This window comes from Elgaria multicarinata, chromosome 19 (assembly GCF_023053635.1).
Source record: "Elgaria multicarinata webbii isolate HBS135686 ecotype San Diego chromosome 19, rElgMul1.1.pri, whole genome shotgun sequence".
In the NCBI taxonomy this organism is placed as follows: Eukaryota; Metazoa; Chordata; class Lepidosauria; order Squamata; family Anguidae; genus Elgaria; species Elgaria multicarinata.
The window spans coordinates 5,612,393-5,627,812 of record NC_086189.1 but is presented as its reverse complement, the minus strand read 5'-3'; the positions used below and the strand labels follow the sequence as shown (position 1 = coordinate 5,627,812).

Sequence of the window (15,420 nt, the reverse complement as noted above, 5' to 3'; positions counted from 1 at the left end):
TGCGTCCACCCCCACAACGCTGTGTAGATGGATTGATCCAGAGGTCCCTATTCATAAAAATCATAGGCGGAGGGGCGTGGCTTCCTTTTACAACTCTGTCTCCGCGTTCCATCCGGGGCGTGGCTCCGCCGTCGCCTTTGATCTCTGCGTTCGGGCAGGGGACCAGCAGCCGTAGTTGGAGCATGTCGGGCCCCAACGGAGAACCGCACGTCAGCCTGGCCGGGGGCGAGGAAGACGACGGCAACGATGGCGGCTTCGGGGAAGCAGGTAACGTGGAGGCCCCTCCAAATACGCCCCCTTTCCCCAAACAGCGATCGAGGGGGCGGGGGCTTGGATTTGTTACTGCAGGCACCGATCCCTATATATGCTTACTCAGGTGTAAGGACGCTTAAAACTCAACTCCTGTGGGTTGGACCACTTGGAGGTGCAAGTGACCAAACGCTCTACCCTAGTAATTAAAAAAAAAATCCCTGCTTGTAGAAAGCTAGCATTTCCGCATCAAACTCAAGTTTTGACCTGCTTCATTAGGAGTAAGGCTGCGTATAACGTTAGTTTCTGTCGTGTGGCTGCACCTATTCAGGCTGCAAGTGGTCAAATGTTTTACCCTATTAAAAGTATTTTTAAAAACTCCCTGCCTGCAGAAAGCTAGCATGTCTGCTTGATCATATTAAAGCTTACTTAGTAAAACACAAGCTTTTATTGGGTGATCTAGACCTTTTTAGGCTGCAAGTAATAACACACTCTAAATAATAATAATAATAATAATAATAATAATAATAATAATAATAATAATAAAAAAAAACAACAAACAAGCTTTTATCGGGTGATCTAGACCTTTTTAGGCTGCAAGTAATAACACACTCTAATAATAATAAATAATAATAATCTGCTTATAGAAAGCGAGCAAACCCAGGCTAGAAACCTTCTCCCTGATATCTAGGTTTAGCTACCACTAGGCTGGCCAGCCAATGTCAGGGCTGTACCTCTTCACAGGGCTACATATTTCCTGCATACAAAAAATAGTAACAGCCCCTGCAGCTGGAAAGCTAGTCCATCAGGGAATGGGCTTGGCTTGGCTAAATATTTCCTGCATACAAAAAATTGTAACAGCCCCTGCAGCTGGAAAACTAGTCCATCAGGGAATGGGCTGGTCTTGACTGTTCTGCTTAACCATCTCTTAGGCTGTAGTCTATGCACCCTTGCTCCAGAAGCCTCCACCTACAGCCCAGCCATAGGCTGACTAATGCCGTGGGAGATTTTTCAGAATAAACGGTACATGAGCCTGTGTCTATTTGTATCACTTGCCTTCTTTCAACTATATGTTTTTAAATATATTTGTTGTTCACCAGAATCTGTCTAGCTGTGGAGAAACATATAAAACTTGTAAATAAATAAATGTTTAGACAGAAAAAAATGCCCTACATCTAACTCCCAGCTGGCTGGGGGATGTTGGGAGTTGTAGGACTATTTTTCTGTCTAAATATGCATAGAATTGTGCCATTAAGTTACAATTTGCTGTTATCTTTTGCATTTTGGATTCGCCTCTTTTGCCTCTGGTCACCCCTTCTCCATGCAGCTGATGACTGTGTAACCTTACACCCAAATAAATGTGTTCTGTCTTTCACGGGACGCAGGACTCCTTGCTCTTTCTCGACTAGGACTGCGGCCTCAGCAGATCCAAACCCAGCTCACTTTTGAACAAACAAATACTCTTGTTTGTTCGGCCTCAGCCGGTGGTTCCGATTTCATTTTCTCCCATTGCTTCCTTCGCCCAGAATATGCAGCCATTAATTCCATGTTGGACCAGATCAACTCCTGCTTGGATCACCTAGAAGAAAAGAACGACCACTTGCACGCCCGGCTGAAGGAACTACTGGAATCGAACCGCCAGACACGTCTGGAATTTCAGCAGGAGTTGAGCGAAGGGGAAGAGGGAGGGGCCGGTCCTCGAAGGCCCGAACCAGGCACTTAACCTTCATCTCCCGTCTGCTGGACCAAAGCAGGTGGAGATCATATTGAAACTTTGAATAGAAAAGGTGCTTTGGTCCGTGTGTGTATTTTAAACACCTCTTCCCCATTTTCCTCTGGGTCCATGGCTAATCCATTGTGAAGTGTTTTAGGGAACAAGGCTTGCTTGAAGAATAGGGTAGAGGGAACTAGATATAGGCTGATGTAAATATGGACACTTTAGTTTGCGGGGTTAGGATTACGTTGCACGGTGGTGTCCTTTCTGGTTGAATTAGGGCATACTTCTTAAGAGCAACTTCTTCTAGACCTGCTGGTCTTTCAATCCAGCCGGCTGTGGTGGCATAATCAAGGCTGCAGTCTTCTACTGTTTTCTTGGGAGTAAGCCCTTTTGAGTAGACATATGTAGGGTCACACTGTAAATGTAGGAAAGAGATTTGCCTTTGATTCACCCCTTAAATGTGAAAAGAAAACGTTGTTGGGCTAGCAGACTGCGCATGGCCATTATGCTTCCCTGGCATGAGTTCCGCCTTGGTTGGTACCATTTTCTTTGGAACTGGGTCATTTTTTGTTGTGGGAGATTCCCAAATTCAGTACCTGGAGAATTGATACCTGTACTAAGTTGAGATCCCTTGCTGAAAAATAGTGATTCACAGATTTAAAAGCAGTTAAAGTTTATGGTGTGGACATGCCTTATCCCCCCTATCTTTCTGATTAAAAGTGCTGGAATTTGTACTTTTGCTAATTTTGGGGAGCAAATATTTATTGTAAACAGATATCCTAACCTTTGGTACGAGGAAGTTAAAACACAGTGGTTTTCTTCTCCCAGCTGCATGTTATGGGTGTAAGCAGTTTAAACTCGGAAATGAAACCTAATCTGGTCTTTAGGCAAGGTCGCGCCTTTTTTCCTTTTCATATAAAGAAGCCAGAATTGAAAAGGCAGAAAGGAGTTTCTGGCAATAACTGGTACATACTTGCTTCCCTTTATGAAATGTTTGCAATGTTGCTTGCTTATTTTCCCGTGATCTGGCTCACTTCCTCAAAACACAAATAGCACCAGCCTCTTTTATGTGTTTACAAACGCAGCGCACCAAAAAATTGTGATTAAAACTCTATCTAAATGCAGTCCACAATGTATTACCTGCACGGGCAGACTTCAGGCTTGTGGGATAGATTTAGGTTTTTTACTGACCCCCCCCCCCCAAATCCACCAGATGCAAAATGGTGACTCAAAGGGTAGGAGGTTTCCACCTGCCCCCCTTTGGCCATGCAAGCTGGGAATGATGGGAATTGCAGTCCAACACATCTAGTGGACACCAACTTGGGGAAGCCTACACAGGGATGATTTGTACAAATCTAGATCTGAGCTACTACAGGGATTATAAACTAACAGGAGCAGTTTTCATTGATGCTATTACGAATTCATTAAAAGATCCACTTCATATCATTCAGAGGTCTGCCAGTAGTTCTTCATTTACCCTCCGCCTGCTTCCTGATATGCTAATAGAAATATCCAAGCAAGGTCAGTAAAATTAAAATCTGCCCATTCCTGCCCCTTCCCAAGAAAAATCCATCTTTAATGTGGGAGCCTCGTCTCTTGTTGCTGGAAAACCCTTCCTCGTGCGGTTTGGGAGGCGGAAAATGTATTAACTTTTAAACGTCTCCTAAAAACATCTTTTTAAACAAGTCTTTCCTGGACTGTAATTTATTCTGGTTTTGAAGTTTTAATCTGGATTCTATAGTTGTAGTTGTAAACTGCCCAGAGAGCTTAGGTTGTTGGCCAGTATAAATATGTAATAAAAATAAATAAATTTAGGACCTAAATAAACACGCTGTAGGGTGGAGAGGGAGAACTGCCTTTTGCGGCTCAGTGAGCAAAGATGATGTCTTGGAAAAGGGAGCCTTTTGCTGAATCTTGAACAAGGTATATTGAGAAGAGTTGCTGTTTATGCTCCTTTAGAAATACGGTAATTTAGGTCTGAGATCTGGAGTGTGTGTTAAGAGATTCTTTAACAGTGTTAGGTTGGGAATAGCTGTAACTGTCTGGGACTGCCTTCCCCAACCTGGTTGGGGATAATTGGATTTGTAGTACAACACAAGTGGAGGGCAACAGGTTGGAGAAGGAACTCTGCTGGGGTGGGTCATGTGAGCTACTGTTGATGTTGAATAAAGTTCAGTTACTCCATGCAGGTTGGGAAGTGAAAACGTGCCGGTGGTATTTTGAGCAAAACCTCCTCAGCAGCATTGCTTAGCAACACGTGTGCAATGTTTCCAAAAGCATCAAAGTGCGGCACGCAACTCTTCGCCGTCAGCCAACACATGCACTGAACGTCCACTTGCGCATGCTTACAAAAAAGTCACATTCCACCGGGTGGAAGAGGAGAGAGGTTGTGCCGTCCTGGGTCTTGTGCAATTTCATTCCCCCCACCCTTCTTTGAACCGCCCCCTGCTCCATCAGTTGGGGCTTTTAAATTTTCAAAGCGAGAAGGCGTGTGCTCGTAATCTCTCAACAAAGCTGTGAAACGAACCCGAGTCCGTAGCCTTAAAGAAACAGGGTGCCCGTTGCTGTTACAATCCAGACCCGCCCCCCAGCTCAGGATCTTTTTGCAATAATCCCGGAAGACAGTCAACCTTTCCCAGCCTTGCGTCCTCCGGATGTGTTGGGACTTCAATCCCCAGAATTCCCAGGCTGGGAAAGGTTGCTCCAAGCGCCCCTCTGCCGGATCGGGGGCTACCTTCTGCAGTAGAGGCTCACTCCACAGTAAGAATGCTTAAGACTGCAGCCGTAGTCACCGGAATAAAACCTGGGCGTCTCTGTAATTGTTTGAAGCTGTACTAAGTGGATCTGTAAACACTGACCAGATATGTTTGATTTTACTTTAGTAACCCTTTTGATATCTGTGAATAAAACTCCAGACGATACTGAACCTGGCCTTATTTGTCGTGTGCCGTTGTCTCCTTTTGCCCCGTTTTGGTGAGTCACCACACTCCCTGCATTGGGGGCTCAGCTCCCGGATGGCGATTGGATAAAAAAGAATGGTTCACTTGCCAGCTGCAGATTTGGCAAAGACGTTCCCAATCGGCCCCCTTGCTCAGTGAGTTTACCTTCACGACATGGTCACTAGCTGCTGTTGTTCCTCATCTTCACCCTCGTTGATACGAGATACGTGCTCAACAGGTAGAGCAAGCAGGTCGCGGTGTCTCCTTCTTCTCCTTCTCAGCACCACTGTTGTCTGGGTGAGAGGCAGGTGAACAAGCAGGTGGCAAGGGGGAAGAGGAGGAGCAACTCCAAGGGGATTTTATCATTGGGTCCTTGCCGGGGTGCCGGGCCTTGGAGGTGCCCAATCATGGCCTACAATTGACGGCAGCCCTGCCTGGAGGAAACCAGGTTGGTGGCCCTATGCATCACCTGCTTTTTATCCCCCCAAAGAGATCAGATTCCAGTCCCATCTCTTGCTGCCGATTTTGGTGCGTTACGTACAAAAGCCAACAGTGCAATATAGCTGCAAGAAAGGCAAATGCTATTTTGGGCTGCATTAATAAAAGTATAGCTTCCAAATCACGTGAGGTACTGGTTCCCCTCTATTCGGCCCTGGTTAGACCTCATCTAGAATATTGCGTCCAGTTCTGGGCTCCACAATTCAAGAAGGATGCAGACAAGCTGGAGCGTGTTCAGAGGAGGGCAACCAGGATGATCAGGGTCTGGAAACAAAGCCCTATGAAGAGAGACTGAAAGAACTGGGCATGTTTAGCCTGGAGAAGAGAAGGTTGAGGGGAGACATGATAGCACTCTTCAAATACTTAAAAGGTGGTCACACAGAGGAGGGCCAGGATCTCTTCTCGATCCTCCCAGAGTGCAGGACACAGAATAACAGGCTCAAGTTAAAGGAAGCCAGATTCCTTCTGGACATCAGGAAAAACGTCCTGACTGTTAGAGCAGTACGACAATGGAACCAGTTACCTAGGGAGGTTGTGGGCTCTCTCACACTAGAGGCCTTCAAGAGGCAGCTGGACAAACACCTGTCAAGGATTCTTTAGGGTGGATTCCTGCATTGAGCAGGACTCGATGGCCTTGTGGACCCCTTCCAACTCTGCTATTCTATGATTCTATGAAAAACAGCTCTGGCTTCATACACGGAAGAACAGGTTGCTTACCTGTAACTGTGGTTCTTCGAGTGGCCATCTGTGCATTCACACATATGGGCTCTGCGCCTGCGCTGAGCTTGAATCGGAACTTCTAAAGCCGAGTAGTTTTGGCGGGAACCCCACTACGCATGTCCACGGGTTCCCGCCTTCTCCCTCAGTTCTCTGAGACCACTTCAGGTCCCAAAGCGAGGAAGTAGCCACTTTATATCGACATCAAAGACATCGACAAAAAGCAGGGACGGTGGGAGGGTTGTGAAGCCTGCGGGTCAGACTGCATTGTGTTAGCCATCGCCTCCAATGCCTTTTCCCAAAGAATCGCTCTTAGGCGATCAGCACGGTGTTTTTTAGTCTGGCGAGTAAATCTGGCACAAAAACGGCAGGTCTCTACAATATGAGACTCCCCCAAATAAATTAAGCACAAAGAATGTCCATCCGATGGGGGTAATTTACCGCCACATTCCAGGCATTTTCTAAATAGTGCCTTAACGGCCATGCGGCCCCTAATCCTTAAGGGAATAACCCTAACTATTTAAAGTACAATAATATATATATATATATATATATATATATATATATATATATATATATATATATTTCTGCCAAGACGCTTGTTCATGCGCTGGTTATTTCACGGTTGGACTACTGCAACCTTCTTCTCTCTGGCCTTCCTTCTTCTCACATCAGTCCGTTGGTTTCTGTTCACCACTCTGCCGCAAAGATCATCTTCTTGGCTCGTAGCTCATGTTACTCCGCTTCTGAAATCTCTTCATTGGCTTCCAATTCACTTCAGAATCCAATATAAACTTCTTCTGTTAACCTTCAAAGCTTTTCACGGTCTAGCTCCTTCCTATCTCTCCTCTCTCATCTCACACTATTGCCCCGCTCGTGCTCTTCGCTCCTCTGATGCCATGTTTCTCGCCTGCCCAAGGGCCTCTGCTTCCCTTGCTTGGCTTCGTCCATTTTCTTCTGCTGCCCCTTACGCCTGGAACGCTCTTCCAGAACATTTGAGAACTACAAGTTCAATTGCAGCTTTTAAAGCTCAACTAAAAACTTTTCTTTTTCCTAAAGCTTTTAAAACTTGATGTTGTGCGGACTTTATACTGTTAGTTTTACCCTACCCTGTGCCTGTTGGCATTCTCTTCCCCTCCTTGTTTTACTATGATTTTATTAGATTGTAAGCCTATGCGGCAGGGTCTTGCTATTTACTGTTTTACTCTGTACAGCACCATGTACATTGATGGTGCTATATAAATAAATAATAATAATAATAATAATAATAATAATATATTAGAAGATAAGAACTATCTACAGAAAAAGAAGACTCAGCTGAGGTAAGTTTGTCTAACACAGTGGTTCTCAACCTTCCTAATGCCGCGACCCTTTAATACAGTTCCTCATGTTGTGGTGACCCCCAACGATGGTCTTAGGCGACCCCTGCGAAAGGGTCGTTCGACCCCCAAAGGGGTCGCGACCCACAGGTTGAGAACCGCTGGTCTAACACGAGACGTATCAGAAGAAGTCCGTTAATGAGCGTCCTTGCTAGAAGGCGGTCGAAGAGAACTGAGGGAGTAGGCGGGAACCCGTGGACATGCGTAGTAGAGGGGTTCCCGCCAAAACTACTCTGCTTTAGAAGTTCCGATTCGAGCTCAGCGCATATGTGTGGTGCACAGAGACCACAATGAAGAACCTGCTACGTCTATGTTTTTTGTTGTGATATTCTCACGCTAGGATTCAGAAACCTGTTTCCTGTAAGATGTTCTCGACGTTTCTAAAAAAAAAACCCAAAGTCATCTATTGGAGTGCTTGTGAGATAAACTCTGGGTGGACGTTCCGCAGCAAAGGGATCTGTTCTAATCGTGTCCCATGTTTACAGAGAGCCAAATCCGTTCCATTGGCTCCATGGACAGATGTGGTCTTGGATGCAAGTGTTACCGAGGAACTTGCTTAGACAGAAAAAAGTTCCGCAACTCCCAGCACAACCCAGCGAGCTGTGCCGTCTCAACACGCATAGGCGTGCGCCCTCAGTGTCTTAACTGCCTAGGCGGTACTATACAGATGCAAATATGTGGATAATTACGCCATTTTAACACAGTAGTAAGTGACTTTTTTCGGCCGTGGGCACATTGGACAATTCGAGAAACGCTCCCGGGGAGCCGCCACAAAATGGGTGCCACGGCGAGTCACAAAGGACACGTAACCTGCCACAAAGGCGGAGAAGACGGCAGAGGTGAGGTCTGAGCCCAGCATACCCGACACCTCCTTTGAACCCAGTTTTCAGGGCCAACAGAAACCTATTTCACAGGAGGCAACTCCCTCCCTGCCATCACTTTCTATCACTGGTTCATCAGCTGCTGGTAAAGAAAATGTGTTACAATGAAGGGGTTAGTGGAAAGGGCAGGAAACCTTGGGGAGCCCCAAGAAAGGTGTCTAGGGTGCACTGTTGTCCATGGGTCTAAGCGATAAATGGACAGGAAAAAAAGGGGAGAAAGAGGTTTTTAGCATGCAAAAAATGCTTCATTTCAAAGCCCGACGCAATGTTTACAGGCCTTAGAGACTTCATGCAGTATCGATTTTTTTTTAAAAAAAGCTTTGATAGGCCTTTGTGGCAATGTGCCTAATTATATATCTGTTATGTGTTGTCCCACAAATGTAATTTAATGCATTTTTAATATTACAGCCCCCTGAGGAAGGCCTTTGAAAGAACACAGGCCAAAAGTATTTTTTGCATCCTGAGAACCTGTTTCCCTCTTTTATTTCCCTCCTGACTTGGATGCTCTCCACTTTCATTTTTTTCCCCTAGGCTTCCCTCCAGGGAGTGTTTGTTTGCAATTTCCATCATCCCTGGCCACACCGGGAAGGCACCCGTTTGGCGAACGCCGCCCTCGAGAAACACAGCAACTGAGCCTCTGGGTCTTTTCCCCAGCCTAAAAAACAGGTGAAGGGGCTTCTTCTAAAAAAGCAGGGAGATCATACTTAATATTTTAAAGGTACAATCCTGTGCATATTTAGACAGAAATACACCCTACAATTCCCAGCCTGCCCTGGGGCATATTTCTGTCTAAAGATGCACAGGATTGCATCCCATACAAATTAGTAGCAAAATGCTCAGCATCAGAGCTTCCTTTCCCGTCCCAGAGGACTGAAGAACTCTGTCGCCTCCTTGCCGCTTTCGGGAACCGCGCACAGTGATCTTGGACCAAGCACGTGAGAGTTGCTTTTTTCCCCCTCCTTTTAATTTAACAAAAACTGCAGCAAAACTATAGCAGACTTTTTGCCTAAAAGTAGAAGACAAAGGGGGAATGGGGGTGGTGGAATAAAACCTTTCCGGGAATAATCTACATGGAGAGAGTGCTTCCATTATCGGGCCCGCCGCCTCGTCGAACGCCTGCGGCCGGACGAGGACTCCCCCCTGGCTGGGGCGAGGGGTTCCGCTTCCTTCTCCTGCTCTTGGCTGCCCGGGGCTTCGTCTGCGCCACGCTCCGCTTCGTCTGCCGAGGCTCTCCCCGAGACGGCTTCCAGCTTCGTTTCCTTGCAGGGTTCCTGTTTCTCTGTACACAGTCCTCTTGCTTCCCCCATCGCAATGGTGTCGTCTTGGCCCAAGGCGCTGTCGCTCAGCGTGGAAAGATGGCTTTCCTCATCTCCATCTTCCGTGGAAAGGGCTCTGCACGCATCCCCGCTTTCAAGAACTGCTGGGTGAATCCCCTGGGCTGCAAGGGCCTCTTCCTCCCTCGGAGACCCCCCAGCTTCCTTTAAGACCACGGCTGCCTTTTCGGCATGATCAGTTTTATCCTCCGTGTTAGCAGCGACGGCAGTCCGTTGGTCACCTGGCTCCTGCGGAGGATGCGCGGAAGGCTCCGGAGGCACGGCCTGCATCCTTGTGGCTTTGTACCTCTGCAGGTTGGGGAGGGGGGAGAAACAAACCCAGGGTTACTGATAATTAGGCGGAGAAAGTCAAAGATGCCAAAACTTGAGGGAGTTGGGGAAAACTTGCACAAAGACTCTAATGAGCCTTGCCCTGACCAATGGAGTCTATTGTTGCCTTCTGCATGCTGGCGCCTTCTGGATGTGTTGGACTACAACTCCCATCATCCCCAGCCAGCTCGCCCCGGGGGGTCACTGGCTGGGGATGATGGGAGTTGTAGTCCAACACATCCGGAAGGTTCCAGTTTGGGGAAGGCTGGTCTGGCTTACAGCCAGGGATGTAAAATTAAACTTCTTTCTGTTAAAGCAAGTTGCTGGTCCCCATGGTTACAAAGAAATTTGTGGGCAACGATACCTTTGGGAACCTCAGGAATTGAGTAAGATTTCCTATAGTTGGGGACAAGAGCTCAGGACCCCGAACTACTGTTGAATGTTGTGAACCGCTGAGAGATTCTATTATATTCAGCAGTATATAAATGTTAGGAAAGGAACCTCTCGTGCAAAGCACTTGAGTCACTGCTGACTCCTAGAGCTTTCGCTGACGTTTTCTGGGCAGACTTAGAAGCGGGGTGGTTTGCCGTTGCCTTCCCCAGTCATGGTTACCTAGCTGGGTACTTATTTTACCAACCTCGGAAGGATGGAAGGCTGTTACAAATAAATACTACTCCTTGTTCTTCTGTCCCCCTTGCTAAGGAAACAAGCCACTGTGCCCTTTACAAAACAGCTAGCCTCTTTAGCAAAGTGCACAGTGGCTTATTTCTTCAGCGTCGCAAACTGCTGAAACAAAATCAGCAGTTTTGTTTCAGCGGTGTGCGTGGTTCTTTTTGCTGGAGTCCGGACCAATTCTTTGGATCCTGGCCAATTGCAGACCCACTCTCTAGTAGCAAGACTGTTCCAGCTACAGCTCCTTCTTTGCTAATTTTTATTTATTGTATTTCTTTCTGCGCAATAGCCAACACTCTCTAGGCAGTTCACAACAATGAAAACCGTAAAATGCACCATGAGAAAACATATCAACATTTTAAAAAACCAAATAAAAATAACAACCAGCAGCAGAGCAAAGATCTAAAATACAGTAAAGGTGCAACCCTATGCCAGGTTAAACAGAAAAAAAGCCCTAAAACTCCCAGCATGGCTGGCTGGGACATGCTGAGTGTTGTAGGACTTTTTTTCTGTCTAAACATGCATAGGATTGCGCCCTAACAGATTTAAAAACAAACGAAATGCCCAGCTCTAAGCTCTGAACCGCACAAGTATCTCAATTTCAGAAGCACCAGTTTCGTAGCGCTTGTACAAAGGATTCATGGTCACAGGCTTTCCTCCGCTCTCTCCTCCACTGTCAAAGCTTTACACTGCATGTTCCTTGGGGCAGGGACTTGCCCTTTGACGGTGCTGCCTCTCCCCTCCTGCCGCTTCGAGTGCGAGGATTAGGACTACCACGAGCACGTGTAAGGCTCGCTATTTTAAAAACGAAATGGTGGCTGCTGCTCATCTTTTCAGCGGTTTTAACCGCACACTGAGGCCGTAGCTAGACCGAAGGTTTATCCCAGGATTGTCCTGGGGTCAAACCTGTTCCTCTACGTGCCACACAGGGCATCCAGTGCTCAGGCAGGGAGGAACCCGGGATGATCCTGGGATAAACCTTAGGTCTAGCTATGGCCTGAGTTTCTTGTCATTCGAGAACAATCTGCTGTACACGCTTTGCAAGCTGGTTCCTGGTCCCAGGGAACATTGAGGACTAGCTCCTTATTGGCCGAAGAGGACGGCCTCTTGGAGATGGGGGTGGTTAATTTCCAACAACGGAGGTGCTAGGGCGCAAGACTGAAGTTATTTCTCTCTCTCTCTCTCACTCACACACACTATGATACAGGTGACCTGGGGGCCAAACAGCCCGATCCCAGAGATGTTAGACACTGGCGAGGGAATAAAGGAAGTCTGCCCATGCTTCACTCACTGTTGTACCTTTCCACATTCTCTGGCTACACCCTGGTTTTGAAAACGGTGACAGGAGAATGCAAACCAATGCTTTCCTCTGCAGCACACTTGGCCACCAAGTTAAATAGAAGGGAAATGATGATAAAGGACTGAGGGGGTGTCATAGAATCATAGAACAGTAGAGTTGGAAGGGGCCTGTAAGGCCATCGAGTCCAACCTCCTGCTCTCAATGCAGGAATCCACCCTAAAGCATCCCTGACAGATGCTTGTCAGGCTGCCTCTTGAAGGCCTCTAGTGTGGGAGAGCCCACAACCTCCCTAGGGAACTGGTTCCATTGTTGTACTGCCCTAACAGTCAGGAAGTTTTTCCAGATGTCCACCTGGAATCTGGCTTCCTTTAACTTGAGCCCATTATTCCATGTCCTGCACTCTGGGAGGATCAAGAAGAGATCCTGGCCCTCCTCTGTGTGACAACCTTTGAAGTCTTTGAAGAGTGCTCTCATGTCTCCCCTCAATCTTCTCTTCTCCAGGCTAAACATGCCCAGTTCTTTCAGTCTCTCTTCATAGGGCTTTGTTTCCAGACCCCTGATCATCCTGGTTGCCCTCCTCTGAACACGCTCCAGCTTGTCTGCGTCCTTCTTAAACTGTGGAGTCCAGAACCGGACGCAATACTCTAGATGAGGCCTAACCAGGGCCGAATGTCAAATTGGGACTCAAGTCAGTTCCCAAATGTATGTCTGTATTGGTAAGTCTGTGGTGTGTTTAGAATGTTGACCTGAGTGAGTGGAGTTAGAATGTCTTGGGAGGGGGAAGAGTGATATATAAGGGAAGGACTGAGGGGATTGTGAGAGACTTTTTAAGTACTCTTAGAGTCTTTAGCGCTCTCTGTGCATGAGCTCTTGGTGTTTAGAGTCCTTAGGTTCTGGAGAGTTTGAGGTTCAGTGTAGAGAGTGGTGTCTTTGGAGTGTGGTGTGCACATAGTCGATGTATATTAAACAATACCGATAATAAAGAAAGCTCAAGAGTGATTGTGTGAGAGAAAGGAAAGGAAAGTGCGTATGTGAATGGGTGAAAGGATTGGATGAAAGGTTTCAAAAAGGGTTTTAAATGCTTTATTTTGAAACAAAGCTTGTGAACTTTTAAAATAATTTTTAATTATTTTGTTTTAACTACCACAAAAATCCCACGTGTCTGTTTGGCATTTATCATCTGAAGTTTATACATTTAGCACCCACTCTGACAATAATTCACCTCAGCACATATAATTCACAGCACATTATTTTATTATTGAAATCCTTCTCCATTTAACCCCTTTCTCCACATCGTTTGGAGGAAGGTGGGTTTTATCCCTTGCCTCAGGCATATTAAGTGGTGGTGCTTGGCTTGAGCAGGGAGTAGCCGCGGCCAGGCCTGGTGTTCAGAGCCTGTGTCGTGGCAGGGGGGTGTCAAAGGAGGTGCATTGGAACTCGGCCTCTGCTTAGCCTCAGTCTTTGAGCCAGTTTGCTTGTCTTTTGTGACTAGCTTTGCCCCCTCCCTCTGGCAGCCACAGGCCCAAAAAGTTTGGTTACACCTAGGCGGAACCCTAAAAATGTCCAGCTTACTGTGACGTCTACATAAACAGTTCCTTCATTTTAACAATGCAGTTGTACATTGTACTTCCTGGTCTGAGAGGGGAGCATCTCATAGAACTGTACAGCTGGAAGGGGCCTACAAGGCCATCAAGTCCAACCCCCTGCTCAATGCAGGAATCCACCCTAAAGCATCCCTGACAGATGCTTGTCTGGCTGCCTCTTGAAGGCCTCTAGTGTGGGAGAGCCCATCTCTTTAAAGAGGAATGTGTACACCTTACAAAAAAAAAAACCCACAACCCCCCTGCTTTGTCACGTGAAGATGACCAGAATCTAATGGTTTCCAGGGGCTTCCTTAGAGAAAAAGCCCATGCCTCTCTGGAAAGCAGAAGACTGGGATGACCTCGGAGGACTGAGAGCCATGTGGTATAATGCAGGGGTGGACAGAAGATCTCCAAATGTTTTGGACTTTGGTTCTCATAAGTCCCTCCCCAGCATGGCCTATAATCAGGAATGCTGATTATGCTGAGTCGGAAGCCCCAAAACACCTGGCAATCTGTCTTCTGCCCACTCCCGGCCTAATGAATAGCATGGTGGACTAGGAGCAGGGAGACCAACTGAAATCCCTGCTCAGCCACCGGGCCACGGACCACTGTGACTGAGCCTACCTTACAGGTCTCTTGCAAGGATGAAATGGGGAGGGGGGGGGAAAACACTCACATTGTCTTGAGCTGCTTGGAGGGTATACAAATGCAAACGTAAAAAAGAAAAGAAAAAAGGACTCAGACAACACAGAAAGTTTTGTAAGTGGTATAGAAGGAAGATAAATGCCCCCTGAGAAAGGTATCTAGGTGTTGTTTGCTTCCGAATGCAACCATGAGAAGGAACGGACAAGAGGACACAGAAGTCAGTGGAACAGCTGTTGATCTACCAAGGTTGGTGATCAACACAAGCGCAATGCGTGGAATGAGGACATCAGGGACTGGATAGGAAAGCGTTGTGAAAGTGGTTAGCCGGAGGAAGAGGAGTTGCTGAGCAGACAGACACGCTCAGCCAAAGGGTCTAACCTGGAGGTTTTCAAAGTGCATCAGGGACTTGCAGTGGGTGAGCCGGCCGGCCGAGTCGCTATGGTAGAATTTGTGACACAGCCTGCAGAGGAATCCTGCCACGGGGACCAGGAAATCCGGGCCTGTGAAACGAGGGAGGGGAAGGGAAGTCACCCATCACGTTGAATGGAGCCGAAAGAATAATAAAGAAACGAAAGCCTAGAAATCATAGTAGCGAAAAGTAAAGAAACCATTATGTAAAATATATAGCATGCGGAAGAGGGAGGCGGAAAGTGGGTTTTTTAAAAAAATTTATATATTATTATTATTTAAAGGAGAGTTAAATAAATGAGGAAAGTGTTTAAAAATAAAAGTGCTTGCTGTCCAGATGTTTGACTACGGTCCAGTTGCGCAGCCGACCTAAGGCAACGAGCAGGAAAGGAAAGGACAGGACAACGTGGTCAGAAATAAAATGAGGAGGAACCACGCAAAACTACATAGAACACATGGTCTGATGAAATGGAAGGCATTTGTGAACCGCCCAGAGAGCTTCGGCTATTGGGCGGTATAATAAATAAATAAATAAAAACTAAGCAGGAAACAGGTGGGAGAAAGACGCTCAAACACATACAGGACATACATGGAATGAACCATTATTCCGTCTGCCTCAGGACAGAGATGGACAGGATAGCGTGAACAATAGGAGGGAGAGAGAAAAGAGATCTCCAACGGTGTTCACAGATGCCACAATGAAATCTGCCACTTTTGTTATCTTTTTTTTTTAAGTATGATTTTTAGGGGAAGCGAGACCCGGCTCGCTCATCACGCTGCAATTCCTGG

At 46.8% G+C, this 15,420-nt stretch overlaps 2 protein-coding genes across 2 annotated transcripts in view; one reads left to right on the top strand and one right to left on the bottom strand.

Moving 5' to 3' along the window:
• The window catches only part of BBLN (bublin coiled coil protein), a 179,905-nt gene extending 175,018 nt beyond the window's left edge, over window positions 1–4,887 (top strand). Inside the window, exons 2-3 of the mRNA XM_063144663.1 lie at window positions 176–267; window positions 1,776–4,887. Of these exons, the coding sequence (XP_063000733.1) occupies window positions 183–267; window positions 1,776–1,972 (282 nt within the window). The 5' untranslated portion in view covers window positions 176–182 and the 3' untranslated portion in view covers window positions 1,973–4,887. The remainder of the gene's footprint in view (window positions 1–175; window positions 268–1,775) is intronic.
• A 4,435-nt stretch (window positions 4,888–9,322) lies between these two features.
• The window catches only part of CIZ1 (CDKN1A interacting zinc finger protein 1), a 49,319-nt gene continuing 43,221 nt past the window's right edge, over window positions 9,323–15,420 (bottom strand). The window contains exons 15-16 of the mRNA XM_063144962.1: window positions 14,602–14,723; window positions 9,323–10,002 (exon numbers count right to left, since the gene is read on the bottom strand). Of these exons, the coding sequence (XP_063001032.1) occupies window positions 9,469–10,002; window positions 14,602–14,723 (656 nt within the window). The 3' untranslated portion in view covers window positions 9,323–9,468. The remainder of the gene's footprint in view (window positions 10,003–14,601; window positions 14,724–15,420) is intronic.